The sequence below is a fragment of the Mchenga conophoros genome, linkage group LG19 (genome assembly GCF_057382185.1).
Source record: "Mchenga conophoros isolate Kocher_MC1m ecotype Shallow Benthic linkage group LG19, M_conophoros_male_GT1.1, whole genome shotgun sequence".
In the NCBI taxonomy this organism is placed as follows: Eukaryota; Metazoa; Chordata; class Actinopteri; order Cichliformes; family Cichlidae; genus Mchenga; species Mchenga conophoros.
Window position 1 is genome coordinate 18,595,835 of NC_140544.1, and position 25,577 is coordinate 18,621,411.

The 25,577-nt window shown below is 39.0% G+C and overlaps 3 protein-coding genes across 6 annotated transcripts in view; all 3 read left to right on the forward strand.

Annotated features, from left to right (window-relative positions):
- The first annotated feature begins 2,441 nt into the window (after positions 1 to 2,441).
- LOC146552046 (uncharacterized) lies at positions 2,442 to 4,459 on the forward strand. Its single transcript, XM_085256696.1, has one exon. It carries the CDS (start codon positions 2,689 to 2,691, stop codon positions 4,165 to 4,167), a length of 1,479 nt encoding a protein of 492 aa, XP_085112822.1. The 5' UTR covers positions 2,442 to 2,688; the 3' UTR covers positions 4,168 to 4,459.
- Positions 4,460 to 8,273: 3,814 nt separating this feature from the next.
- slc39a9 (solute carrier family 39 member 9) lies at positions 8,274 to 15,834 on the forward strand. 2 transcript variants are annotated; one of them, XM_085256702.1, is made up of 7 exons: positions 8,274 to 8,846; positions 8,970 to 9,078; positions 10,465 to 10,668; positions 11,039 to 11,107; positions 11,503 to 11,588; positions 12,826 to 12,960; positions 13,203 to 15,834. In XM_085256702.1, exons 1-7 carry the CDS (start codon positions 8,751 to 8,753, stop codon positions 13,434 to 13,436), a joined length of 933 nt encoding a protein of 310 aa, XP_085112828.1. In that variant the 5' UTR covers positions 8,274 to 8,750; the 3' UTR covers positions 13,437 to 15,834. The 2 variants fall into 2 exon arrangements, with proteins under 2 accessions (XP_085112828.1, XP_085112827.1); XM_085256701.1 differs by having other exon boundaries at positions 8,275 to 8,846; positions 10,462 to 10,668.
- Positions 15,835 to 16,362: 528 nt separating this feature from the next.
- plekhd1 (pleckstrin homology domain containing, family D (with coiled-coil domains) member 1) overlaps positions 16,363 to 25,577 on the forward strand; it is a 47,471-nt gene continuing 38,256 nt past the window's right edge. The window contains exons 1-13 of one of the 3 annotated variants that reach the window (XM_085257538.1): positions 16,363 to 16,483; positions 16,608 to 16,782; positions 19,445 to 19,538; positions 19,681 to 19,770; positions 20,212 to 20,288; positions 20,455 to 20,546; positions 20,641 to 20,693; positions 20,861 to 20,955; positions 21,103 to 21,196; positions 21,833 to 22,023; positions 23,110 to 23,242; positions 24,476 to 24,620; positions 25,072 to 25,215. In XM_085257538.1, the coding sequence (XP_085113664.1) occupies positions 16,628 to 16,782; positions 19,445 to 19,538; positions 19,681 to 19,770; positions 20,212 to 20,288; positions 20,455 to 20,546; positions 20,641 to 20,693; positions 20,861 to 20,955; positions 21,103 to 21,196; positions 21,833 to 22,023; positions 23,110 to 23,242; positions 24,476 to 24,620; positions 25,072 to 25,215 (1,363 nt within the window). In that variant the 5' untranslated portion in view covers positions 16,363 to 16,483; positions 16,608 to 16,627. Of the gene's footprint in view, positions 16,484 to 16,511; positions 16,783 to 19,444; positions 19,539 to 19,680; positions 19,771 to 20,211; positions 20,289 to 20,454; positions 20,547 to 20,640; positions 20,694 to 20,860; positions 20,956 to 21,102; positions 21,197 to 21,832; positions 22,024 to 23,109; positions 23,243 to 24,475; positions 24,621 to 25,071; positions 25,216 to 25,577 lie in introns of those variants that run through there. The other 2 variants (XM_085257539.1, XM_085257537.1) reach the window with 2 other exon arrangements.

The following is a 25,577-nucleotide window of genomic DNA, read 5'->3' on the forward strand; positions in this document are numbered from 1 at the left end:
TTCTCTCATTGTTTGACATGTAGGGCAGATATTTTGGTGACACTGAGATTAGCCAGACACTAAACAGCAGTGTAATATCAACGCTAGATTAGATGTTTTCTAATCCGATAAAATGACATTATTCCTGTTTATAGAAGATGTTTGTCGTCTGTTTGTTTGACTGACAGGAACAGGAAATAGTGGTTGGAAATTACTGTTGGTGTTACATGAGGGTAAAGAAGGGCTTTAAGCACCTGGGTAAAAACTGGACCCATGATGAAACACTACAACAAGTACAACATATTCTTCAGTTTTAATATGTGACCATACTGTGCAGACTGCTGATGAGTTACACGGTTACATTTCATTAATCATTGTTAAACTAAAGTGGTAAGCAGTTACTTTATCCTTTCACTTAAAACTTCCAGGAAAAACACTACCTTGGCTACTTTTGTGCTTACATTTGATCTATGCTGGGTCACTACTTTTGCACTATAATGCTGCTGCTGACACCTTGGTTCACACTGACAATTAGAAAAAAGCTGATATGAAAAGAAGGATGGAAAATGCCTGGAATTTAGTTACACTTGCAAATACTGCTGCCTCCAAACTGCAAGCATCAATAAAATGTTACAGTATTGTTTTCTATATCTGTGCATATATCCTTATTGGTAGTTTTCTCGAAATAGAAGATCTTCATTTAAAAAAAAACAAACTCTGATAACATTGCTGAAGCTAGCGCCCACCCCTACTGCACGTACTGCAAATATAAAACTGATATATACTTACATCATGAAGCAGTTGATGTTTGGTTTCTGACAAATACAGTAAAGAGGTGCGTTCTCCCCCTCCATACCAGTGTTCTCAGGCACTGGTACATGGTCAGTGTCAGACACTTCACTGTCCTACAACATACCACATAGGACCACATTAGAAATGACATGTATGTAGACATGCTAATTATACCTGGCTAAATGGATGCAGTAACAAAATGTTACTTAACTACTCTAGTTATTAGTTTCCAGATGTGTGCAGTTGCTCCAGTCTTACTGACAGTATACTGTTTCAAACACCAGTGCCAACATTTTATTTTTTAAATCTTAGTATGATTCTGCACCAAGACTTGTGGCCTGTTGCTCGGTAACTTATTGTCTGACTACATTAACTACAGTTCATAAACATCATTCATTTTCTCCTACTTATTTTATTCAGGTTGTATTCCAGCTGTCATAGGGCAAAAGTACACCCTGGACAGGTCGCCAGTCTGTTGGAGGGTTATTAGAGAGACTCAGACAACCACTCACACCAACAGCCAACTAACCTAACCCCGCGCATGTCTTTGGAGTTCAACACCAGTCTGGCCGAATCACAGATAAGCAGGGTGTCTGTGCTGCAGAGCACAGCTGTGTCAGAGACTCTCGACGTCAATGTAGCGTTAAGGATGCGGAGCGATGGGTGCACTAACGTAATGAAATTATGAGAGTGATCGTCATTGTCTCTATGTTGTTGCGCTCTTATTCGTATTACTGAAACCATATATCTATTCTAGCTCACCCTAAAACTGTGGAGAAAATTGATCTGTTAATAAACGTGGTCAATTATTTGGGAATGTTCTGGCAAGAATGTCGCATTCCCACGTGTGGGACTAATAAAGGTTATCTTATCTTATCTTATCTTATCTTATCTTATCTTCTTCCGGTGGGGAAACTAATCATAATACATAATAATTATAATAATAATAACAATAATAAATATAATCACCGGTAAAGTCAGTTAGCGAACACTACTGGCATGTAATGCCAATGGCGACCATTTCACAAACTGTCGAAAATGCTCAAAATGTTGTCGGCACCAAAAGTGAAGGGCTGACAGTTGTGTTTATATACGAACCGTAAGCGCTAATGTTGGTTAGCATCAGCTAAAGCGAGGAAGTTTGACACTTGCAGAGGCAGTGAACGCAGAGAGAGCTTAAAAACGCATTGTGGGTTTTTTTTGTTTAGTCTTTGCTTCGTTGCGTTGATTTGGGATTTGATTTTTTTTTTTTTTTTTTGCATTAAGACGTTGCACACAAAATTACAGATATAACGGTGACTTAGCTGCTCGTTGGATAAACCCATGGACCTTAGAAAAGATCAAAATTACTCGGATGTAAGCACCCGTGTATAACACAATAGGCAAAATTACGCTTGCTAACCTTTCCACATCACAGGCTTCACATTAAATAAACATTTTTTCAAATACTCACCATGATCTGAGACCGTTTAAATATTTTGTTACTCTGCAAATATGGCAGTATGAAGCTAAACCTTTAGCTTGACGGCTAAAGCAATGCTAAGATTTACACGGAAACGATCAGCGGACATCGTCAAAGTACTATTGGTCTACATTCTTCTTCTATGGGAGCAGACTGGGCAGAGTAACAGCCAACTTTAAACTGCGCCATCTGTTGGCACATATTACAGTAGAAAACATTATTGCGACAACACGTTTTTTGGGGAAAATAACAGAGATTGAAACTTTATTGATAATTTGTCCAAGTTGAAAAATGCCCTCCTCCAAAAATATCACGTGACAACCTCATTGCCTTACAGAATTATGACGTCACACACGTAGAATCTTACCACCATTCTTTCCTTTGATCCGTTGACCCTTAAAACCTATAAATAGGGGTGAAGAGCAACGACTTTTAGTCCGTTTCTCGCAGCCTTGATGTGTGCAGCATTGAACCGTTCGCCAGAAAAGCCTTTTGAAATATTTGGATCCTTTGCAGTTGTAACTGTATCCAGACCCAAGATGTCTCAAACAAATCCAAAGGGACAAGAAGTTGACCCATACGCTCTTCCCTGGGATGAGCCACTAGACTCTTCCCTTTCCTCTCTTCCTTGGTGTGACCAAGTGGAACTAGAGGAAAAGCGTTTGGAAGAAATGGAGGATGAAGCGCTCAGAAACACCGAGAAGATTAAGTTCTTGATGGAGGAAAATGAGCAAAAGAGCGCTCAACTAAAAAAGTTGTCATACCAGCTTCAAGAAAAGGAAGCTATTATTGAGGAGAAACAACAAGATCTCCATGACATGGACAAAAAGAACCAGGAGCTCCAAGGAAAGCTTGATGAAGCCCTGCAACAAAATAAAAAACTTGTCCAAGAGAAGAAACAAGACGGCACGAAGAAGAGAGGGCTGCACAGCAATCTCCAAGAAATGGAGCTAATGTACAGTGTATACAAAAAAAAGCTTGATCGCACACTGCTAGAAAATGAAAAGCTTCTCCAAGAGAAAAGGCAACAGGAGTTAAAAGAGAAAGAAATGCATTCCAAGCTTCAGAGCATCAAGCAACACAATGAAAGCTTGCAAGGAAAGCTTGATGAAGCTCTTCGACAAAATAGAAAACTCCTCCAAGAGAAGAAAGAAGATGGCATGAAGAAGAGAGGGCTGCACAGCAACCTCCGAGACATGGAGCTAATATACAATGTTGAGAAAAAAAGGCTTGATCGCACAGAGCAAGCAAATGAGAAGCTCCTCCAAGAGAAAAGGGAACAAGGAATCAAACAAAAAGAAATGGATTCCAATCTTCAGAGCATCAAGCAACAAAATGAAAGCTTGCAACGAAAGCTTGATGAAGCTCTGCGACAAAATAAAGAAATCCTTCAAGAGAAAGAGCAGCTGGACAGAAAGCAGGGAGACATGGAGTGCCAACTCCAGCTCATGGAGGGAAACAACAGGATGCTGCAGGTAAAGTTCAATGAGACACTGCACAAATATCAAGACCTGCTTCAAGAAAGAGAACAGCTGGTCAGTAAGCAGAGAGAAGAAAAACTTCTTCTCCAGGAGTTTGAGAAGAACAACCAAAACCTGCAAGAACTTTACAACAAAATGAAGTTCAAAGTATCTGAGCTGGAAGGAGAAAATGAAAAACTACAAAAACAGGAGGCAACATCTAAAGTGCTGACAGAAAGGTTGGAAGAAAAACAAGCTGAAAAAGAAGAAGTGGAGAAAAAATGCAACAAGCTGCAGAAGCAAAACACCGAAACAATCGAGGAGCTGAAAATCCTCATCCTCGAGAAAAAGGTGCTCGTGGAAAAGCAGCTGAAGAAACAGAAAAAACGCTTCTGCTTCTTCTGGAGGAAGAACACTCCTTCTTTCACTACTGCCAATGTCACCTCTTCTTCCCCCACCTCTATTCCAGCTTAATCCCCCCCCCCCCCCTTAACTACTAACACCTCTCCCATCTCCCTCCCCTCTCTTCACAGTCACCCCCCAACCAGTCCCGACAGTTGACTGCCCCCTCTAGAGCCTGGTTCTGTCATAGGTTTCTTCCTTTAATTTTAAAGGGAGTTTTTCCTATCCACTGTCGCCTAGTGCTTGCTCAGAGGGGATTGTTGGGGTTTTCTCTCCTCTCTCCCTTTACTTTCCATCCCACCCACCCCCACCTTTTCTTTTTTCTTAATAATTGAACAATAAAAACAATTGGCTGCTAATTAAATGTGTCAAATCAATGTCTTTATTCAAGAATACAAGAAATGGGTAATAGCTGCATGTGTGTTTGTGTGTGTGCATAATATGCATACTTTACGTGTTGGATCCAAATCCCACAAGGAATTAAATAAAACAAGAAGACAAACAAAAACAAATATTTCTCTCCCTTCCCAGGTCAGGAATCAGGATGAGGAAGAAATGAGGTCAGATCAGTGCAGGTTTTTGCACTACTGACATAAAGTTTCTGCTGATTAAAAAAAGTATGTCGATATTTCTGAAATACATTTGCAAACAAATAACTTTGACAACTTGTGTTTTTTCATAAAAGAAAAATCAGAGAGAAGAGCTGGTAAAACAGCTTAGCTCCGCAGGTTACAGGAGATCAGATGCCAAATACTTTTCATGACAGTCTTCGTTATTGCATAAATCTCCCCTTTTATCATTGATCAGTAAATCACTGCATATACATTCATCTAACCGTTATAATTTCATGAGTAAAGACTCTCAGATGACTGAATGGCAGTTTTAGTAAATGTTGAACTTTATTGTGATTTCTATTTTTAGAATCAATAGCACACATTTTGATTTAGTTTTGCAAGCTGCTGATTTCACACAGATCCACTGCCCAAACGTGCCTTTGAGTTTTTCATCATTTAACAAGAATAGGCTCAGGCAATCATTGTGTAATTAGGCTTTGGGAAGGTCTGGGGACAGGTATGATGGTGGTGGTTTTAAAGCACTGTGGCACAACAGCTTGACTCAGGGAGATGTTAAAGATGCCCGCTAGGACATCAGTCAGCTGGTCAGCACGGGCTCCGAGCACGCGTCCAGGTATATTGTCTGGTCCAGCAGCTTTGTGTGGGTTGACTTTAGTGAGAGTCCTTCTCACACTGGCCGTGGACAGGGACAGCACTTGGTTGTCTGGCAAGGGGGTGGCCCTCTATAGTCCATCTTGCGTCCCACTTAAACAAGTGCGTGTTCACACTGCCCCTGGATGTCCTGGCCTCTGAGGTTAAGGTGTACGGCTCCTGGTTGTCAACTGACCAATTTATCATGGCAAAGTCTGTGGTGGACAAAAGATAAGAGGCTGATTATAAAAATGATCCATGCACGCCTTATGACCTACAGCATGTACAGTTAACACAGCTAAATGGCTGTGAAATTGTAAAATTACTTTTGAAATAAAGCTATTCAAAGTCAATTAACTGTGACTATAATAATAGCAATGTTAGCCAGCAAACAAAACGTTAGCACTAATTAAAATAAGCTGCTAGGTGATGTTACTGTTTCAAGTTCTCTCATTGTTTGACATGTAGGGCAGATATTTTGGTGACACTGAGATCAGCCAGACACTAAACAGCAGTGTAATATCAACGCTAGATTAGATGTTTTCTAATCCGATAAAATGACATTATTCCTGTTTATAGAAGATGTTTGTCGTCTGTTTGTTTGACTGACAGGAACAGGAAATAGTGGTTGGAAATTACTGTTGGTGTTACATGAGGGTAAAGAAGGGCTTTAAGCACCTGGGTAAAAACTGGACCCATGATGAAACACTACAACAAGTACAACATATTCTTCAGTTTTAATATGTGACCATACTGTGCAGACTGCTGATGAGTTACACGGTTACATTTCATTAATCATTGTTAAACTAAAGTGGTAAGCAGTTACTTTATACTTTATCCTTTCACTTAAAACTTCCAGGAAAAACACTACCTTGGCTACTTTTGTGCTTACATTTGATCTATGCTGGGTCACTACTTTTGCACTATAATGCTGCTGCTGACACCTTGGTTCACACTGACAATTAGAAAAAAGCTGATAGAAAAATAAGGATGGAAAATGCCTGGAATTTAGTTACACTTGCAAATACTGCTGCCTCCAAACTGCAAGCATCAATAAAATGTTACAGTATTGTTTTCTATATCTGTGCATATATCCTTATTGGTAGTTTTCTCGAAATAGAAGATCTTCATTTAAAAAAAAACAAACTCTGATAACATTGCTGAAGCTAGCGCCCACCCCTACTGCGCGTACTGCAAATATAAAACTGATATATACTTACATCATGAAGCAGTTGATGTCTGGTTTCTGACAAATACAGTAAAGAGGTGCGTTCTCCCCCTCCATACCAGTGTTCTCAGGCACTGGTACATGGTCAGTGTCAGACACTTCACTGTCCTACAACATACCACATAGGACCACATTAGAAATGACATGTATGTAGACATGCTAATTATACCTGGCTAAATGGATGCAGTAACAAAATGTTACTTAACTACTCTAGTTATTAGTTTCCAGATGTGTGCAGTTGCTCCAGTCTTACTGACAGTATACTGTTTCAAACACCAGTGCCAACATTTTATTTTTTAAATCTTAGTATGATTCTGCACCAAGACTTGTGGCCTGTTGCTCGGTAACTTATTGTCTGACTACATTAACTACAGTTCATAAACATCATTCATTTTCTCCTACTTATTTTATTCAGGTTGTATTCCAGCTGTCATAGGGCAAAAGTACACCCTGGACAGGTCGCCAGTCTGTTGGAGGGTTATTAGAGAGACTCAGACAACCACTCACACCAACAGCCAACTAACCTAACCCCGCGCATGTCTTTGGAGTTCAACACCAGTCTGGCCGAATCACAGATAAGCAGGGTGTCTGTGCTGCAGAGCACAGCTGTGTCAGAGACTCTCGACATCAATGTAGCGTTAAGGATGCGGAGCGATGGGTGCACTAACGTAATGAAATTATGAGTGTGATCGTCATTGTCTCTATGTTGTTGCGCTCTTATTCGTATTACTGAAACCATATATCTATTCTAGCTCACCCTAAAACTGTGGAGAAAATTGATCTGTTAATAAACGTGGTCAATTATTTGGGAATGTTCTGGCAAGAACGTCGCATTCTTCCGGTGGGGAAACTAATCATAATACATAATAATTATAATAATAATAACAATAATAAATATAATCACCGGTAAAGTCAGTTAGCGAACACTACTGGCATGTAATGCCAATGACGACCATTTCACAAACTGTCGAAAATGCTCAAAATGTTGTCGGTGTTGTGCCAAAGTAGTTACCCCCGTCAACCAAGCTCTTGCAACGGTTGTATAGGGATCGAATGGCCCGTAGCAATGGGCCAGACACCCCATACTCCCGCAACACCTCCCACAGGACACCCCGAGGGACACGGTCGAATGCCTTCTCCAAGTCCACAAAACACATGTAGACTGGTTGGGCAAACTCCCATGCACCCTCAAGTATCCTCGAGAGGATAAAGAGCTGGTCCAGTGTTCCGCGACCAGGACGAAAACCGCATTGTTCCTCCTGTATCCGAGGTTCGACTAGCGGACGAACTCTCCTTTCCAGCACCCTGGCATAGACTTTCCCCGGGAGGCTGAGGAGTGTGATCCCCCTGTAGTTGGAACACACCCTCCGGTCCCCCTTCTTAAAGATGGGGACCACCAACATTATATACATTAAGTGAATATTATGTAAATTAAGCAAATTAAATATAACAATCTGGAAATTTTACATTGAAAATCTAAAAAAGTATTAACAATTTTCCTCCAGTGTATTATTTATTTATAGTCATATTTTACGTTTAAGTGTATTATTATTTGCAATAAATAACTAAATAAACAAATAGCCAAACAAATAAATAAAACTTTAAAAACCGCACAAAAATAAAAACTGCAAATTCTCTTACAGAATCTACTGTTGGTGTTTATTCTTGTTTTTTCCCCATGTTTATGACTTGTTGCTAAAATTGTCACATTACTTCCTTATCTTTTCCAGCGAGTCTCGCGGATACGTGGCAGGTCGCCTAAACTCTGACCCGGAAGCACTTTGATCAGCTCCAAACAAGAAGATGTTCAGTTAGCCGGTGTGTTGACGCTAACCGAATCGGGAAGTTGCAATATTATTCTGACAACTGGACTTGACAGAAAATATGCGAAGTATCAGTTGTTTGCACTGGACGGTTACTGTTTCCGGGTTTCTTTTTCATTAATATCGAAAGGCATATACATACTGACGCTAGTTAGCTTAGCTTTGACTGCGTTACCGAGGCCAGTGAGCGACACACTGACCAGTTATAAAGTGGATGTTTAGCACCAGACCGGGTTGGTACCGAAAGTGGGTCGTGACGTGTATTGAATTAACCACCAAAAAAACTAATGTTCTTGAACTTTACCGTCACGAGCAAAGGTCCGTGCTAAAAGCGCAGGTGGAGGTTGGATTTGATGGTATAGCTTAGCAGTAGGTTAGCCGAAGAGGAAAAGTGCAGTCATGGACGATTTTAGCTCGATCAGCCTGCTGTCCCTTGCGATGCTGGTGGGATGTTATGTGGCCGGGACGATACCTTTAGCGGTTAACTTCTCAGAGGTAGGTTTGTGACATACATATGCATGTAGCTAACTTTAGCTACCAAGCTATCATAAAATGGACTGAACTTTCAAACAATAAGAAGCTACTGTGCTTAAGGTCTGGGTCTCTGACTTTGTTTAGGAGAAGTTGAAGCTGATCACTGTGCTGGGAGCAGGGCTGCTCTGTGGGACTGCACTTGCCGTGATCATCCCAGAAGGGGTCCATGCACTTTACGAAGAAATCCTTGAAGGTAGGGTTCCTTGGGGGAGATGGAAGGTTTGCTCAGATCATGAATGGACAGACAATTAAGAATTAACTACTGTATCAATAACTGTAAGACAATGTAATAGTCGTGATTTTTTACGGACTGCAATATCTTTGGATTGTGCACGTTTGAAGATAAGCTCATTCGGTTATTTTAGTCTATGGCTCAGAAAACTAGTAATAATGCCTTTCACAATCAGCCGGGATGTGCTACAGCTCTTAAAAATACGTGTTCCTTAAGCTAAGAAATACATGGATGAGTTGCAAAGCTCAGGGCATCCACTGTCATATTGGTTTATTTCTAATGTACAGTGTGTTTCAGAGGCTGCCATGGTGAAATAGTCAAATAAACATAAATAAGTGATAAACGTCTCTCCTAATTGTAGATAGATTAAATTAGTTAGCCGGTTAATTATCAAGAAAGGACACCAAGTTTTCCCTTTGTGTTGTTTTGCTGCTTTTCTCTTTGATGTGTAATGTAAATGTAATCTTTCTTGGGTTGGTAGTCAGACAAAACAAGTTGTTTAAATACTTCCAAAAGTGATCACAATTTCAAATGAGAAGCAAATTGTTTTGCCCCCGCCACACACAATTTTGGCTGCTTCCTGTAAGTTAAGAAAAAAAAAATCTTGTTAGAAGACCTTGAGCTAATAATTGTTTTGTGTTGCTGATGAAATGTATTTATTTATTTTATCTGTTACTTGAATAAACTGTACAAGGTGACATACTCGTACTGTTTGTTTTGTTTGACTGACAATACAAAACCCAAAGATATTCAGGTTTTCCATCATGTTGAATCAACTTGTTAATTTCTTTTATGTACATTTAACAGCAATGTAGATTAAACAGTTGATTGAACCTTTTTACAGATAATTATATGTTACATAATTGATTAGTCATTCTACTGAAAGTACTGAGTAATTGTAACTTTCAGGGGTGCATCTTTCCTGAGTGTCTGTTCTTTCCTCATTTCCTGTCTGCTTCTTATTTTATGCACTTTATAATGCAAAATCTAAAATAGTCTTTAGATGTTTGTGACAGCGCTGGATTCCTTCATGCTTGCAACAGGCTTAAACTGAAATATACCAGAGGAAAATTAAGTAGAGAGCATGTAGACCAATGATATGTGCTTGTGTACATTGTAACAGTATGAATTTTATTTAAACAGAGGAAAGTAAAGTGCAACATCATGAAATCAGTTTCTGCCAATTTCTGACTTATTGTCATTTCCATATCAGTATTTATAGCAGTATTTATGATGGTCTCTGTGCTGTGTGATGGAATTTTAATTTTACATTTCTTTGGTTCTGATGCATTAACGTATTTGTGTCTTTATCAGACCATTTTTCTGCTGATTTTTCTCTTTCAGCAGGTGGACACCACAGTCACGGCCAGTCTGCAGTTGCAGAAGCTTCCGAGGGAAAGGGTGAAGCAGAGGCAGCTCTTAGTGCTAGTGGGAAGCATGAGCACAATCAAGAGCAGCTCCATGCCTACATTGGAGTGTCTCTGGTTCTAGGCTTTGTCTTTATGCTACTGGTGGACCAGATAGGTAGTTCTCATGTTCACAACACTGAAGGTAAGCATTCAAATAGCCTTAGCCAGAGTTGGTTAGGGAAAAGCAGCAAAAGCAGCTTCGTCATTAGTCTCTTCTCATCTTATTCTCCTCGAAAAATAAGATTGAATTAAACCCAAAACACATCCAAATGGCTCAACTGCTAATTCTGTTTTCCCAGATGCACCCACACTCTGCACTGAACAATTTTAGAGATCTTTATTTAAGCTGATAATACTCTTCAAAGTCTGCCAATGTTGTGGTGCTGTTTAACTCGGTGTGGACATAGTGGTCCATCAAGATTATTGATTTGTTTCCTTGCCACAAACTGTTTGAGTTGTGTATGTGTGTTTATTTATTTATTTATTTATTTATTTTTGGTTGGTTGGTTTAGATCCAGAGGCAGCAAGAGTTGCTTCCTCCAAAATCACCACCACCCTGGGGCTTGTGGTCCATGCTGCAGGTAGGTCTGATTTAATATCGTCTGATAATGCTACTGTACACAAAATAAATATTAAATAATATTTAATATTAAATTGTATTATATTAATTAATTATATTAATATTTAATCATAAATATTAAATATGTATTTACATTTGGTGGAACTCATGAAAAAGATGTAATTTTATTCTGTACCTGAGTTTGTGTTACTTCAGAATACTATGAATTTAATTAAGCTTTAAATTGTTTTAATTTGGAAAATGTATACACAAATGTTACTTTTCAGTTCAAACAGTATTAGTTTCTTTTTATTACAGTAGTTTAATCCAGATTTTATTGCTGTTTTAATGACGAATCATTGCTTTTAAGTGTTCCAGTAGTTACTGTACCTTTCTGTTTTTTTTTTTTGCCTGCAGCTGATGGTGTTGCATTGGGTGCTGCTGCCTCAACCTCTCAGACCAGCGTTCAGCTCATTGTCTTTGTAGCTATCATGCTGCATAAGGTAAATATACATCATATATAATGCAGTCAGTGGTTGATTTTTTTTTTTGTTTGTTTGTGTGTATACGTATACTGGCATCTTAAAAATAAAGTTTGATCAGGCCTGTGAAAAACTAACAAGCCCAGTGATTCAGTAGCTTGTAGAACTATCTTTAGATGTGATAACTTCAGTAATTATTTTCTGTGTGACTTTATTAGTCTCTCATAGATTTGCCGGATATTTTCCATGTTGAGGTCTGGACTTTGCAACACTTTGATTCTTTTTTTTCAGTCATTCTGTTGCATTTTCCAGTGTCTTCCAAGCTTTAGTTGTCAGACAGATGGCCTTACATTTGACTCTTGAATACTTCGATTTGTTTACCAATGACTGCAAGGTGTCCAGGTCCTGTGGCTCCAAAACAAGTCCAAATCATAACTTCTCCACCACCCTTCTTCATTGTTTGTATGATCTGTTTTTTTCTTGATATGCTGTGTTTGATTTTCTCCAAAACAATGTGGCGCTGTGCATTATGGCCAGACATCTCTACTTTAGTCTTGTCTATCTAAAGGACATTGTTCCAGAAGTCTTGTGGGTTGATCGGATCGAATTTTGGTAACTTAAGCAAGGCTGCCATGTTCTTTTTAAAGAGAAGATTCCTTCTGTTAGCAACCCTTCCACAGAACCTATACTCATTCAGTATAGGTTCTGTGTTTAACATTTAAAATTGTGACTGAGGGCTGTAGAGTCTGAGATGTAGCTCTTGGTTTGTTTGTTTTTTGCAATCTATCTGGGCACTGTACAGTCTGACCCTGAGATGAATTTGCTGTGTTGTCTATGTCTAGGAAGATTGTCTGATATCTTGAATGTTTTCCTCTTGTGAATAATCATTGTCACTCAAGGATGATGGATATGTTTGCTTGTTGTTGTATAAAAATGGACCTACAACCCTTCCTAGACAAACAGTTGCTTCTGCTGCTGATCGCTGCAGAGGAGCAAACTGACAAAACAGCTGCATTTATAGAGGTGCTTACACTTAATGATGATCAATTACTACTCCTCCATAAATCCTAAGGAAGCAGTAAGGGTGTCTTTAATTTTTGCAGGCCTGCAAATGAATTAAATTTAAGTACAGCTACTGAGTTTATAATACACAGAGGGTTTTTTTTCAGCATTAATTTACAAATTAACTGGTAAAAGAATTGATTGTTGTTTGCTGCAGTAAATTGCTATATAAACTCTTCTGTTTTGTTGATTGTAGGCGCCAGCAGCATTTGGTCTTGTATCCTTCCTAATGCATGCCGGTCTCGAGAGAAATCGTATCCGCAAACATCTCTTGGTCTTTGCCCTGGCAGCGCCAGTCCTCGCCATGCTCACATTTTTAGGTCTCAGTCAGGTAATTATTATATTTTTGCACTGATCTGTTTTCATTTTGCTAGATGTTTAGTTTTCAGTGTTAACTGTTTGGTACAATACAGTACTTTGAGGATCTAGATATCCAGCTGTCATCTTACTAGTCTGTATTGTGATTTTTACACTACTGCCCAAATACTACAAAGACATTATTTCATCAACACTGGAGTCACTAGAAAAGGAGAACTTTAAGCTTTACACTGTTCTTGTCTCTTCCCCTCTTAGAGCAGCAAAGAAGCACTGTCAGACGTCAACGCCACAGGTGTCGCCATGCTTTTCTCTGCTGGCACATTCCTCTACGTGGCAACGGTCCACGTTCTGCCTGAGGTGGGGGGCGGCGGTCACAGTCACGCTCCTGCGGGAGGAAACGGAGGGAAGGGACTGAGCAAGGTGGAGGTGGTAGCTCTGGTGCTGGGCTGCCTCATTCCGCTGGTGCTGTCCATCGGTCACCATCATTAGACCCACAGCTCATGATGGATTTTAGATGGGTGTACAGGAGGAAGAAGCTGAAACAAAGACTTCAATCACGGTGGATTCAGATGTCTTATTGCTTGGTGTCTGTTAATGGATCTTGTGCAGGGACTTCTTATGACTTGAAAATGAACTCGAAGCAGGGAACGAGTGAAAATCAGAGTTGCTCCAGTGACAACCAGTGCACATGATGACATTTTATCTAATGACACTGACAACAAAGTATAATGCATCTACTGTATGTATGCATTAATTCCACCAGAAATCATTTTTTTCCAAGATGCCAGAGGTGGATCTTTTAGATGAGTTCATTTAGGTCACTGTGGATTTTTCAGTGTTGCGTTATAGTGCTCGTCCAAGTCGAAAAATAGCCCTGATTTCATTAGAGACCTTTTACTAGATGGCAGTTGCACAGTGAGATTTAGTCTTGATTAAACTTGTGATATCTCAAAAGCAGTGAAACTCACTTTTTTAAAAATAATTGTATAGAGTGTAGATAAATTAGCAACAATACTGATGGATTGGATCTGATTAAGTGCCATATTAGCAAGCCTGAAACAGATCTCTGAAGAGGATGGCCCCCAAACAACACTGGCTTGTACAAGATGTTTTCTTCTTGCCAGAGGTCATGTTTTCACAGTAGGTCAGACAGATTAACCAGCAAGATGCTTGTAACAGTTTTTCCGTGGCTAGTGAGTTTGTCTAGCAAGTGGAGTGTCCGGCACCGCTAGAGAAATCATTTGTAACAAGCTCTTTGTTTATGCGACACAGTTTCCTTTAAATCCTGCATAACGACAAACACAACTAGCCTCCCATCTGAACATCAACTGTCACTTTTCTTTAAAATGTCTTTAGTTTATATTTAAACTTGGGATAAGTCTGTGTTGTAGAGTGTTTTCAGGTGGTGGAGGGATTTGTCTTGCTCGAGGGCATTCATTGGGTAAAACTTTTTTGGGCACAGGAGAACAGACCTGTTAAAGATTGTTTGAGGAGAATTTTATTTGGGTTAACTCTCTATTAAGTAATTATACTTACAGCAATAATCACCAAAAAGGTGAAATTGAGGCCAGGTCACTTCTTTGCCAGCAGTGCAACCAAGTCTGAAATGTGTACAGAGGGTTTGTCTTGATCATAAAGGTGCTCGTTATGTTATTCACGCACCAAGATCTGAAAGTTAGAGGGTCCCAAATGCTGCTCTGCCTCAGTTACTTCTCTGCTCCAGCACCATTAAAATGTAAGTAGGCTGATTTTGGATATCCTCTGTATCACTGTGCCTGCTCACAGCAGAGCTCGCGTGTTTGTATATGTATGTATACTGTACAAAGCAACTTCTTCCCTCCACAATCATGGGGATTTCCTGTGTGAGACAGAACTGCTTACTCTCAATTACAGTTTCTTTTTTTTCTATGTTGAACTTTTGGACATCGACGAACTCGTCTTCGCAGTACCAACTCAACAAGCTACAGACTGACTTGAGGGGTCTTTGATTTATGTATAAATTTAAGGCTTTTACACACGACCTGTGAATTAATTCTAACTTGTATGAGAAGAAGCACGGCGTGTTGTTTTAGGCTTTATTTTGTTTGTTTTGTTTTTTGAGTGACTGTGACAGAAGGTGGGGTGAAATTGCATGCAGACCAGAAGCTGCATGACTCTTTTGTTTTTTTTCTGAGAAACTGTTTGTGCGTACTAAAGGGAACTGGGAACCGTCCCCCTCCACTGTGATGCTTGACAACTTGGCACACTAGTAGGCAGCCTCATTATGTACCATTATATCTCTGTAACTTGAGTTACTACGGCAATCTACAGCTTTTTTTCATCCCTTACAGAAAACCTTAAAACTTAATGTGGGGTCTGGTTTGTGGCTTGATTAAATTTAATTAACATTGCAGGGAAAAAAGCTTTATGATGGTTAAATAGCCTCTTTAAAGTTTGGAGACTAGAGTTGGCTGCAAGATATCTCTTTATAACTTCTTATTCAGAATGTAGTTTGTTCACACATGATCCCATCAGTTTCAAAAGTATAAATTTAAAAAAAAATTTTTTTAAATTAATATTTCAACTCGAGGCTTCATCATCTTTTCCAGCCAAAATACTGGGGTTTAATTGGCTGAAGGCACATCCCCTTCAGATTTAAAATGATCTAAATGCATTTCATGATTAAAGATAAAGGCTCATATTGGGGCTGATTATCTCAATCAAGGGGGGTGGGGATATCAGGCTGATAGTTGTATAGTTAATTTCGGTGGAGGTCGGTGTGAATCAGTTTTCTCTTCTTTTCCTATCATTCCTAAAGGGGTCTGCCTTATTTCCATACTTTGATTGTAAAAATCAGTTGTAAAGGAGCGTGTTTTATGATGACTAAATTAAAGTTTTTTTAATTGGTGATGATGTCTGATCATTTAACTTACAAACATAATGGGTCAGTAACATGTTTTGACTTTGACTTTAGAGTCTGAATAAAATCACAGAGGTTCAGACTGCAACTGTTGCCTTACAGTTACACAGCATTTATCTGTCCTGGATTTCAAGGCTGAACTATCGGTATCTTTATAATCTTCCGTCCATCCACTCGGACACATGTTCTGTAAATGAATCTGATACCCGTGACACTAAAGCTATACAACAACTGTTCTGACTCTTCATCCTCTTTAATAGAAAGTTGTGGAACCATGGCTTTCCTCCTAACTCACTGCTAGGGTGCAGGATGGACTGATGGAGAGACTGGAGAGTTCATACCTGCCAATAACTGGAAACTGCTCCTCTCTGCAAATACTGTAATCTGAATAACAGCTTTTACTGGCTGGAATATATCGACTGGCTTCAGATTTAGCAACTCATTCCTAAAGCTTCTCTCCCTCCCCCATTGCCTTCCAGTATCCCCCCCCCATCCTGTTTTCATCATCGCTGTGCAGTCAGTCTGCCTCCAGCTGATGAGCGTATTGGCAGCTGCATCGTTCCGCCCTGCTGAGTTATTGGGATTTGTTTTCTGCTTTTCCTGCTTTGTATTGAAGCTGTGCCTGCAGCACCTCTATGTGTGTATGCGTGCGTGTATGTGTGTGTTTATCGGGTGTTGCTGGACTAATTGTTATTGAGTGATTGCATTGTGCTTTGTTTATTTATTTTTATTTTATTGATCATTTTTGTCCCACCTCCCAGGGCGAGGGAAGCCACAGAGGATGTTCTCGTCTTCATCCAGGAACTCTCGGTTTTCGCCCTGGTCATCAATGGAGCAGTCAGACTCTGAATTGCTGGACATCAGCACCAAAGTGCAGCTGCATGGCGTGCTCTGGAAGAGGCCGTTCGGTCGGCCATCAGCCAAGTGGTCGCGCAGGTAAGGGTGAGGTGTGACTAAGTTGTTGTTTTGTTTTGATCCTACAGCTAAATGTGATCAATTCTCTTGATGCCTCAGCTTTTTCTTTAGTTTGCAGGCTGCCCCTTGACAGCGACAAAACAATCATGTTTAGGAAGTGGTTAGAATTTTCTCTCCTGTATCAAAGTCTGAACTAAAAGTTTGAATTAGCTGTGTTGTATTTAGAACTCATTTATTGGCTGTTACAGCTGCAAAATAAAAATTCTTGCATACTGAGAGAAAATGAAACCTTTTAATTTGCATTACAAATTGTAGGTAAAACATCTGGAGTAATTTTTCCCTATAAATTGACAATAATTGTTTTATTTATTATCTTTTATGAATGCTTATTGATTAAACTTCTTTATTTTTAATCCCAGAAGAGAGCAATAGGATTTTGTAAACTGTACTTTGACATGTTTTGTATTAGAGGATTGCTTTATATAATAACAGGAAATATTTATCCACACCCGCATTTTCAGTATATCCTGAGAGCAGTTTAAATTTGGTCAAAATGCCTGGATTGATATCTTGAGTCATGGTAATGCTCTTAGTTTACATAACAGTTAAAACGACAATATACGGTGGATCCAGAGAGTCCATTTGCAGCACACCATTTGTAACCTATCCCAGCTGCTTGTGTCATAAAGGTCGCTAAAATTTTCAGTAAGTGCTTCTTTGGATTTCTGTGCTAAATTTGGTTTAGTAGGTTTTATTGTCGTTACCAGCTGTTTAATATAAATCTCCCAACCAGTGGGATGAAATGTATGTAAAAGACTTATCAGCCTTAAGTGTTAATAGTCCAGCATATTCCACAGCTGCTTTTAGGGTGAAAATTAAATAGTTTAATGAAAGTCAGGACGAGTATTACACATTTGGATGTGTTGTAGGAGATTTTTCTAAAGACAGGAACATCTTCTAGTGTTGGAAAAGTAGGATGTATTCATACTAGAAACTAAATGTTAACAATTTATTCACTAGTTTTGATTAATTTCTAAAATAAATATATCTCTTAGTCAGTCATTTCCGTTATGAGTCCCACCCAAACTCACAAAGCCACTCCCTAAACTAGTGCAGTATTGTGCAAAAGCCTTGAGTTATTATTCATTTCTTTATATTTTGTTTCCAAGGAATGAGACTACAAGGCTTTCTGAAGGTCTTTCAGTGTTTTTCTGTATTGTGATGAAATGCTGTGTGTTCACACTGACCTATGAATCATTCAAACATTGAATGATGAACTAATGCTGAGTTTACACATGACAAACAATCTGGCAAAGAACTATTTTTACAACAACAAAGTGCCGCTACCTGAAAAGTTGTTTAGATGGTGTGCAGCATGTCCTGTGAGGAAACTGGACAAATTGAGGACAAAAGAGGACGTGGTAGGCCTAAAGCTTTATCTGTACTGTCTGACAGTCACATCCTTAATAGGGAAGAAAATCCAGCAAAGACCTGACATGGTACCTGAGAGATGCTTCTAGCCGTGCAGTTGATCCATCTACTGTTTACTGAAATGGTCTCAGTGGTAGAGCGGTTGTCAAGAAGCCATTTTTAAGGAAGGAAAACAAAGAGAAAATGCTGGTGCGTGCCAAATTAAATAAAAACTAGACTGAAAATAAGTCGAAACAGGTCTTTTGGAGTGATAAATCATACCAAATATTTTTCATGTTAATTTCAAACTTGTTAGAATTGCACAAACTCTGTTTTTGCTCTATAGACTCTATTTACATGTGTGTTTGCACATTTTTCAATAAATAATTGTACCTATTTCCCATTTTCCTAACAAAATATAAAGGCAGGCTCAAGACTTTTGCACAGAACTGTAAATGAACTAATTTTCTTGTGTCTCTTTTTATATGTGTCAGATTTAATTTAATGTAATGACTCTTTGAAACAAACATCCTTATTTTAAGAAGGCTTTATCATTCCAGTGTGTAGACCTGTTTGCAGTACTCTGATTAACAGATCGATAAATGGGATTATGTTATATAACAAAAACTGGTTTAAAATGGTTTATTATATATTATATTCATCCAGATTATACTTATAGTATGTCTGTAATAATAAAACATGTGCTCTCACAACACTCTAAACTTAATTTTACATTTTAATACATAAAAAAAATGATTCCACTCTTGCCACACATTTCTCTGTGTTATGATTGGTGTGATGAACAGACTGATGATTGGACCGGTGGACTTAGGAAAAATATGAATATTCTTCTTAATGCTCCAAAAAATAAAATGGACAGAAAACAGCAGCTCATACACAAAATAACTGTACTCGTCACTGCTATTTAACCCAAAGCAACTCAACAGTTGTTTAAACAGAAACTTTTTCAAAACCACAAAATTATTTAGTGCAGCAGCAGTAAAAGAAAATTGAGTCCCTAGGCTGAGTGTGTTAACATAGCATGGATTCAGTAATGAGAAAGTAAAGATATTACAAAAGACGTGTGTGCAATAAGACTGAAAAACTTGCATAAAGAGAAATGAGCAGAGAAAAGTGTTAATGGGTTATCAGCAAAAACATTTTTATATTCAGTCAATCGAGTGACTAAAACTTAGAGCGATGCCAGACGTTGGTTCCTTTTAGCCCCACAGGACTCACTCAGTCTTGCTTTCATTGTTTCCTTGGTACAAAGATTCTTCATCATCAAAGACAGCTTCTTGCTCTACTATGCAGAAAGTGAGAAGAGAAACTTTGAGACCAACAGGTACTTCAACATTCACCCCAAGGTGAGCAGCTGCAGTATCTCTGGTAACAATAACAAAATTGAGCAAAAGTTAGAGATGTGCTTGTTTTCTGATATTTTAGTTTAGTTTTGAAAGATCAAATGAACTCAAATGACCAAAAAAACAAAACCTTTTCCTGTCTTAGGGAGTCATTCCTCTGGGAGGATGTGTGGTGTCAGCAAATGAAGACTTGGGGATGCCCTTTGCCATCATCATCAACCTTGAAGATTTCTCTGTAAGAACAAAAATCTTTTCCCATTACATTATAAATGATTGCAAGTTTAAATCAAATTTAAAATAAGCTGGTGGACACCAAAAACTAAGCTAGAAATCCGTATGCCAGGATGAAGTACTCTAAAATAAGGTAGATGTTAATTATTAATGTTGTGGTTACAGTTTTTTTTTCTACTGCCCCCAAGTGGTTAACAAACTAATGTCACGTAAGTCTAAAACTTGTCATCTGTGAAGCTGCGTGTGGAGAAAAAGCTGCACACAGACAACACGCAACAACAAATTTCTACAAAAATAAACATGTCAAACAACTTGCACATAGTTAACTGACTGGAGCTGTAGAGAGACACACTACCAGCACCGCCCCAGCCAAAATTCATTTTACAGCATGAAACGATCATTTATTAGCTGCTAACATGTAAAACACAGTGTGTCTGGCCCCCAGGGCACCATAGTGCTGGCTGCTGAGTCTCAGGAGGAGCAGGTCCAGTGGATGGAGATGCTCCATGAGTCAGGGAAAGTGTGAGTAATTCATTTACTTCATTCAGAATGATTATTTTTGAGACACATTTCTTCTGCTGTTAAAAACATGCTTCCTTTGTCTGCTGCAGCTTTTTAAAAGCATTTGAATGTTTTAATTTTGCTAATAGTGCTTTGATTTTCTCAAATCACTGCATCTTCCCAACAGCACATGGAAAAATGCACAGCTGGGGGAAGCGATGATTGAAAGTCTGGAGGCTCAGGGCTTGCAGCTGGCCAAAGAGAAGCAAGAATACCTGGGTAAGCAGGAGAAAGGTCATCTGAATAAATTTACCTTTCAAAGGTCTTACAAGTGAAGGCAGGGTATTAGCAATATATTTATTTCTTCTTCCAGATAAACTGATGGAAGAGACTGAGGAGCTTAGTCATCAACGAGCTCAGAGAGAGGTGAACTTTCAAGGATTAAGAGATTAGTATTGATTTGTAAATAAACAAATCATTTAAGTTTTATATGGAGATGATAAAATGAAAGATGCAGATGTAGTAGTCACCTTCATCATGAGATCATTGATGTGTTATGTTTTAATAGTTATGCAGTTTGTTTGTTCATGCAGGAGCTGGAGCGTCTGAACCAGATCCTGGAGGAGGAGAAACAGAAGTTTGAAGAAGTGGTCGTGGAGCTAAAGGCGGAGCAGGAGCAGATCAAACTGTACACACTCAGCCTTGATACGTTCAACTTAATTCTCCATGCTCAATCATTGTAGTGGTGCTGATTTAACGCAGGTTAAATACGGTTTTATCCCCATCTCTTTGTCTGTTTTGTTTTACTTCCACGTTTGTTCGTGCTGAACTGCAGCGACCTGGATGGCACAGCTCAGTCCCTGAAAGGTGTCGAGCGTGAAAAAGAAGAGCTGAGCAGCTTGACAGTCACACTGCAAAAATCCCTCGAGGTATTTAATTGAAAACCTATTCCTGTATCATACAGGAATTGACGACACACTACATGATTTCAGACCACCTAATCCACCTTCTAGCTTATCCGGGGCTCAGGTCACAGGGGCCACTCCCCAGCTCCAGAGGTCTACACATCACCTCTACTACTAGCTACTTTACTCTGAACTGAACTAACTACTTTAAAACCACAACCTCCTCAAGTGTTGGTCAGGCGGGGATGATGATGATACCCCCCTGATGTCCTGGCCGTAGCATGTGTGTTGTACCTCATGTAACTGGGAGAGCAGGCCATGAGACCCTTCTCCCGAATGGACCCTAACTGGATACAGTTATCCTCAGCCAGGACTCGAACTTGCGACTACCGCTCCAAAGGCGTGTAGTCTCACTACCACGCTATCCAGCTGCTTGTTATGTTTTTGTTGTTGTTGTACTTAGTGCTAAAATAACTTCAGGCAGGTTTAAAACAGTATGTTGGACACAATAAACAAAGTTGATTTCAATGAAAAGATTCTCACTTGGCTTATATGAAGTATTAAATAGGGGATTTTAAAAAATGTATATGTGACAAATCAACTATTTTTTTTTTTAAGTAAGCAAAATCTGTATCTCTCCTGTTTTTCATTTTTCATCAGGAGCTGTCCCAGGAGAAACAGCGAACGCTGCAGCTGCTGGGAGTAAAGGAGCAGGAGGAGAAGGAGGCGGAGGTGGAGAGCTCAGAAAAAAGCTGCATGGAGTCTGAGGACGGTGACCTGCTGCAGGACCTGCATCACATTGAGGAGCAAATGAAGATCCTGCTGAAGGAGAAAGATCAGGCTGAGGATAAGTGGGTGTAACCTCAAGAGCAAACGATTACTGGCAGAGCATTGTTGGAGTCAGCAAGGAATATTTTAGGATTTTTATTTCTCTGATTCTTTTTAGAGGGTACATCAAATAAGACCATGTTCTGTTTTGATATTCTTTGACTGATGAATCATACATCATACCAGGATATCACAAAAAACAGTCTGACAGGGAACTTCTATAATAATGTATTACAGGATGTAACTCTTAGTGGAAATGTGTATTGATCCTAAAAGAACCAGCAGATTGATTGGCGGCCGTAAGTGAAGTTTTACAGGCAGCTGTTATTGACTGTGTAGCACTAATGTTCAGTTACAAAATGCTAAAACCTATAACATTGCATTTTCCGTATGCTTGACCTTTACTCAGCCATTTTTCCTACGTAACATTTGGACTGACAGCAGTATTTTTGTCACATGAACACTATGTAACATAATCAGACTGAAAACATTCTCATACATTGCTTCGCTTGTTGTATCACGCTAGATATGTTGGATCACATTAAATGTAGTATAAAGGATGCTGCTGATGAGATTTTAAACCCTGCATGCTCATGAATGGATCTCACAACAATGTCTACTAACTGTAGATGCATTTTTGCTTTTTTATACTCGTCTACTTATACAGTGTTTGCCCCTTTTCATACTCGTATCACGATGAAAGTATATATTTTCTCAGTTTTATTTGACATTCAGGAATTCATTTAATTCCACAGATAGAAAACAGAAATAAACCATGGAACATAATTATTCTGTAAGGAATACTTTGAACCTTTGGGATCCAAAACCTCAAAAACTAGTTCAGTAAATACATTTTAAGCAGATACTAAATACTCATGGATAAATTATCTTTAAACAAAAAATCCAGATCTTCCCAGAAATGACCTGAGGTGTACATTCATGTGTCTCCTGTAGAGCTCAGTGAGCAGCATGACCGTAAGAAAACTGACAGATGCATCCACCATACAGGCAGTGTTGTTTAAAAACCCACAGACCAAACCCTTCCTTTAAGTTGGTCGGGTTTTGTGTGTGCTTCCTTTTTAATGTTGAGTGTGGTTTCTTTTATTCAGGATCAGGGAGAATGAGGAGCTGGCTGTAGTCCTGCAGCAGGAGAGGGAGTACTACTCGTCTCAGGCCCGGACGCTGCAGCATTCGCTCTCTCAGCTCAGTGTGGACAAGCAGCAGACTGAGGCTGAGCTCAAGGTAACACGGTGTGACTCAGCAGCTCTCAGCCTGCATGTTAATGAAACACCTTTTCAAAGATCACTGCGTTAATCCGCCAGCAGACTTTAGTCTTTAAATGTAGTTTGAGTGGAACTTTTTTTTCTCTCACAACTTCCAAAGAATTTAGATATTTAGATGAGTCTGTGTATGTATTGATGTGTGACACTTCAGACCCTACAGCATAGCCTGCTGGAAACATAATATCATATTTTAACACCTATAACAACAGTGTAGCATCTCGTAACAACTGCATCACAACTGCTACAGACTCTGTAAAAGTTACTCAAATGCTTTTTTTTTTTTTTTACATTGCATCCAAATGCAAGACAAAAGTGCAAATGTAAATTTATATTCACATAAAAAAAGATAAGAAAAATAAGCTAACTTTTTCAATAACTGTTGCTAAAAGAAATGACACAATATAAGGCATCTGTCTCACAAATTATACATTACTGAGTGGCTGTATAGCAGCAAAATCACAGCAGGAAGTCAATTACACTGGTACAGCTAGCATGTATTAGTGTTGTGGAATTAAATGGAATAAATCATAATTTTTTTTTTAACAGTCATGACATCTCAAAATATTTCAAAGTCTTCTAATAATTACATTCCTTTATTTATGTTGGCCAATTAAAACATTCTGAATGTAAAATCCTCATAAAAACACCCTTAACGCCACTAAAGACTTAGAAAGAGTGATGATGACATCCTGTCAGTTGTTTCTATTGCATCCTGCCTATAATCAGCTGGCTCGCCCATCACACTCAGTCTGATCTCCCTGACTTTAAAGTATGCATTGCATTGACGGGGTTTCTCACTCTCATTTGTTGTCTAATTTCTCTGTTTGAAATTACATTTGTTTTCTGCCTGCTTTGCTTAATCACCTTAGTCTACCTGCTCAGACGGCTCCTTCTGCATCCCTGTTTCTCAGGCCTCAGCTTAAGTTGATTATTTGTAAAGTGCAGATGAGCAGTTTCAGATGCAGAATACCTACATGTGGAATAGCCTAACACTATAGATGTCTACATAATTGAGTTTTACAGAGATGTTTTTGGACAAAAGCTAACATCAATCAATATTTATTCTGTTTAAGTTCAATTTTCAAACTCGCATCAAAAACACATCAGCAACTGATCAGGATACTATGGACTAAAAATCCTCTACAGTATAGGTCTTAAATAAACTTGGCTTTCTATTCCCCCTTTTGCCCAGGCAGAGATAGAGTCTCGGATGGAGCTGGAGAGGAGGCTAAAAGAGGCTGAAGAGGCTCTGCAGAACTTGGAGAAAGGCCTGAACTCACTGGAGCGTAGCAAAGAGAGAGATGAGAAGATGAAGGGCGACGTCACGCAGCTGAGGAGTGAGTGCATGCACTGTTATCCGTTTGGGTGTAGTTATCTGGTCAATATATGATGCATTAAGTGCACTGAAAAATTCAAAGAGCTTAAGTCGGTTGTTGGAGAAATCTGACTGTGGCGGTGGATCATGCACACGCAGAACAAGGGATAGTCGTTTTATTGCCATGGAAACTGATTTAATTTGGCACTTCTCACACCTCTGTGACTTTGTATGTTCACTAGAAAATATGACTCAATCATTTCTTATTAAATATTCCAGTAGACAAAAAAATTACTAGATAAATGTACTAGAACTGATTCTGTAATTTTTTTTACCACAATGCCATATTTTAACCTGTCATTGTAAGTTTCCAAGCTACCACTAAGGCATGAAATCAGGACCCTGCCTGAGGGTACATGTTTGAAGGCAGAGCATCCTCTTTATAACGAATGCATCTGATTGTGTGTATCCAGGGTTCTTTGAGGAGTGTATCTGTGCAGCAGAAATTGAGGCAAAGCTCCCAGCCATAATGAAGAATGCAGTATACCTTCACAAAGCTGCTGCGCGCAGAATTAAGAGCTGCCGAATCCAGAGGCGAGCTTCGAAGCGTCACTGGTGTAAGTAATATCATGAAATAATCATCATAGCATAATAAAGCACCAAAGAATCATGCTTCTCAAGTCCCTACTCTCAGGTACATTTGGCTCTCTCTGTGGAGTGTTTAAGTTTTCTTTCTAAAGTGTTCAAAAATCCAATGCCATTTTATTGAGTTTCTACTTGTATTACGGTTACAGACTGTTAAATAATAGTAATTATTTTAGGTTTTGCCATAGAGTCTGAGAAATTGTTTAGTTAATCTTTTTTCAGAGCCCCAGTTACCAGTCCAAAAACCCCAGATCTCTGCCTAATACTATTTATTAAAAAAATCAAGAAAAGCAACACATTGTCTTCGTGACAAATGATTAAAGCAATACATTTC

What these genes read in the sequence shown, in the direction of transcription:
- LOC146552046 (XM_085256696.1), top strand. Translation starts at nt 2,689, where the DNA reads ATGTGTGCAGCATTGAACCGTTCGCCAGAAAAGCCTTTTGAAATATTT.
- slc39a9 (XM_085256701.1), top strand. Translation starts at nt 8,751, where the DNA reads ATGGACGATTTTAGCTCGATCAGCCTGCTGTCCCTTGCGATGCTGGTG. An exon ending in TAGCGGTTAACTTCTCAGAG is followed by an intron (nt 8,847 to 8,969) that starts GTAGGTTTGTGA and finishes GACTTTGTTTAG; the next exon opens with GAGAAGTTGAAGCTGATCAC. An exon ending in TCATGTTCACAACACTGAAG is followed by an intron (nt 10,669 to 11,038) that starts GTAAGCATTCAA and finishes TGGTTGGTTTAG; the next exon opens with ATCCAGAGGCAGCAAGAGTT.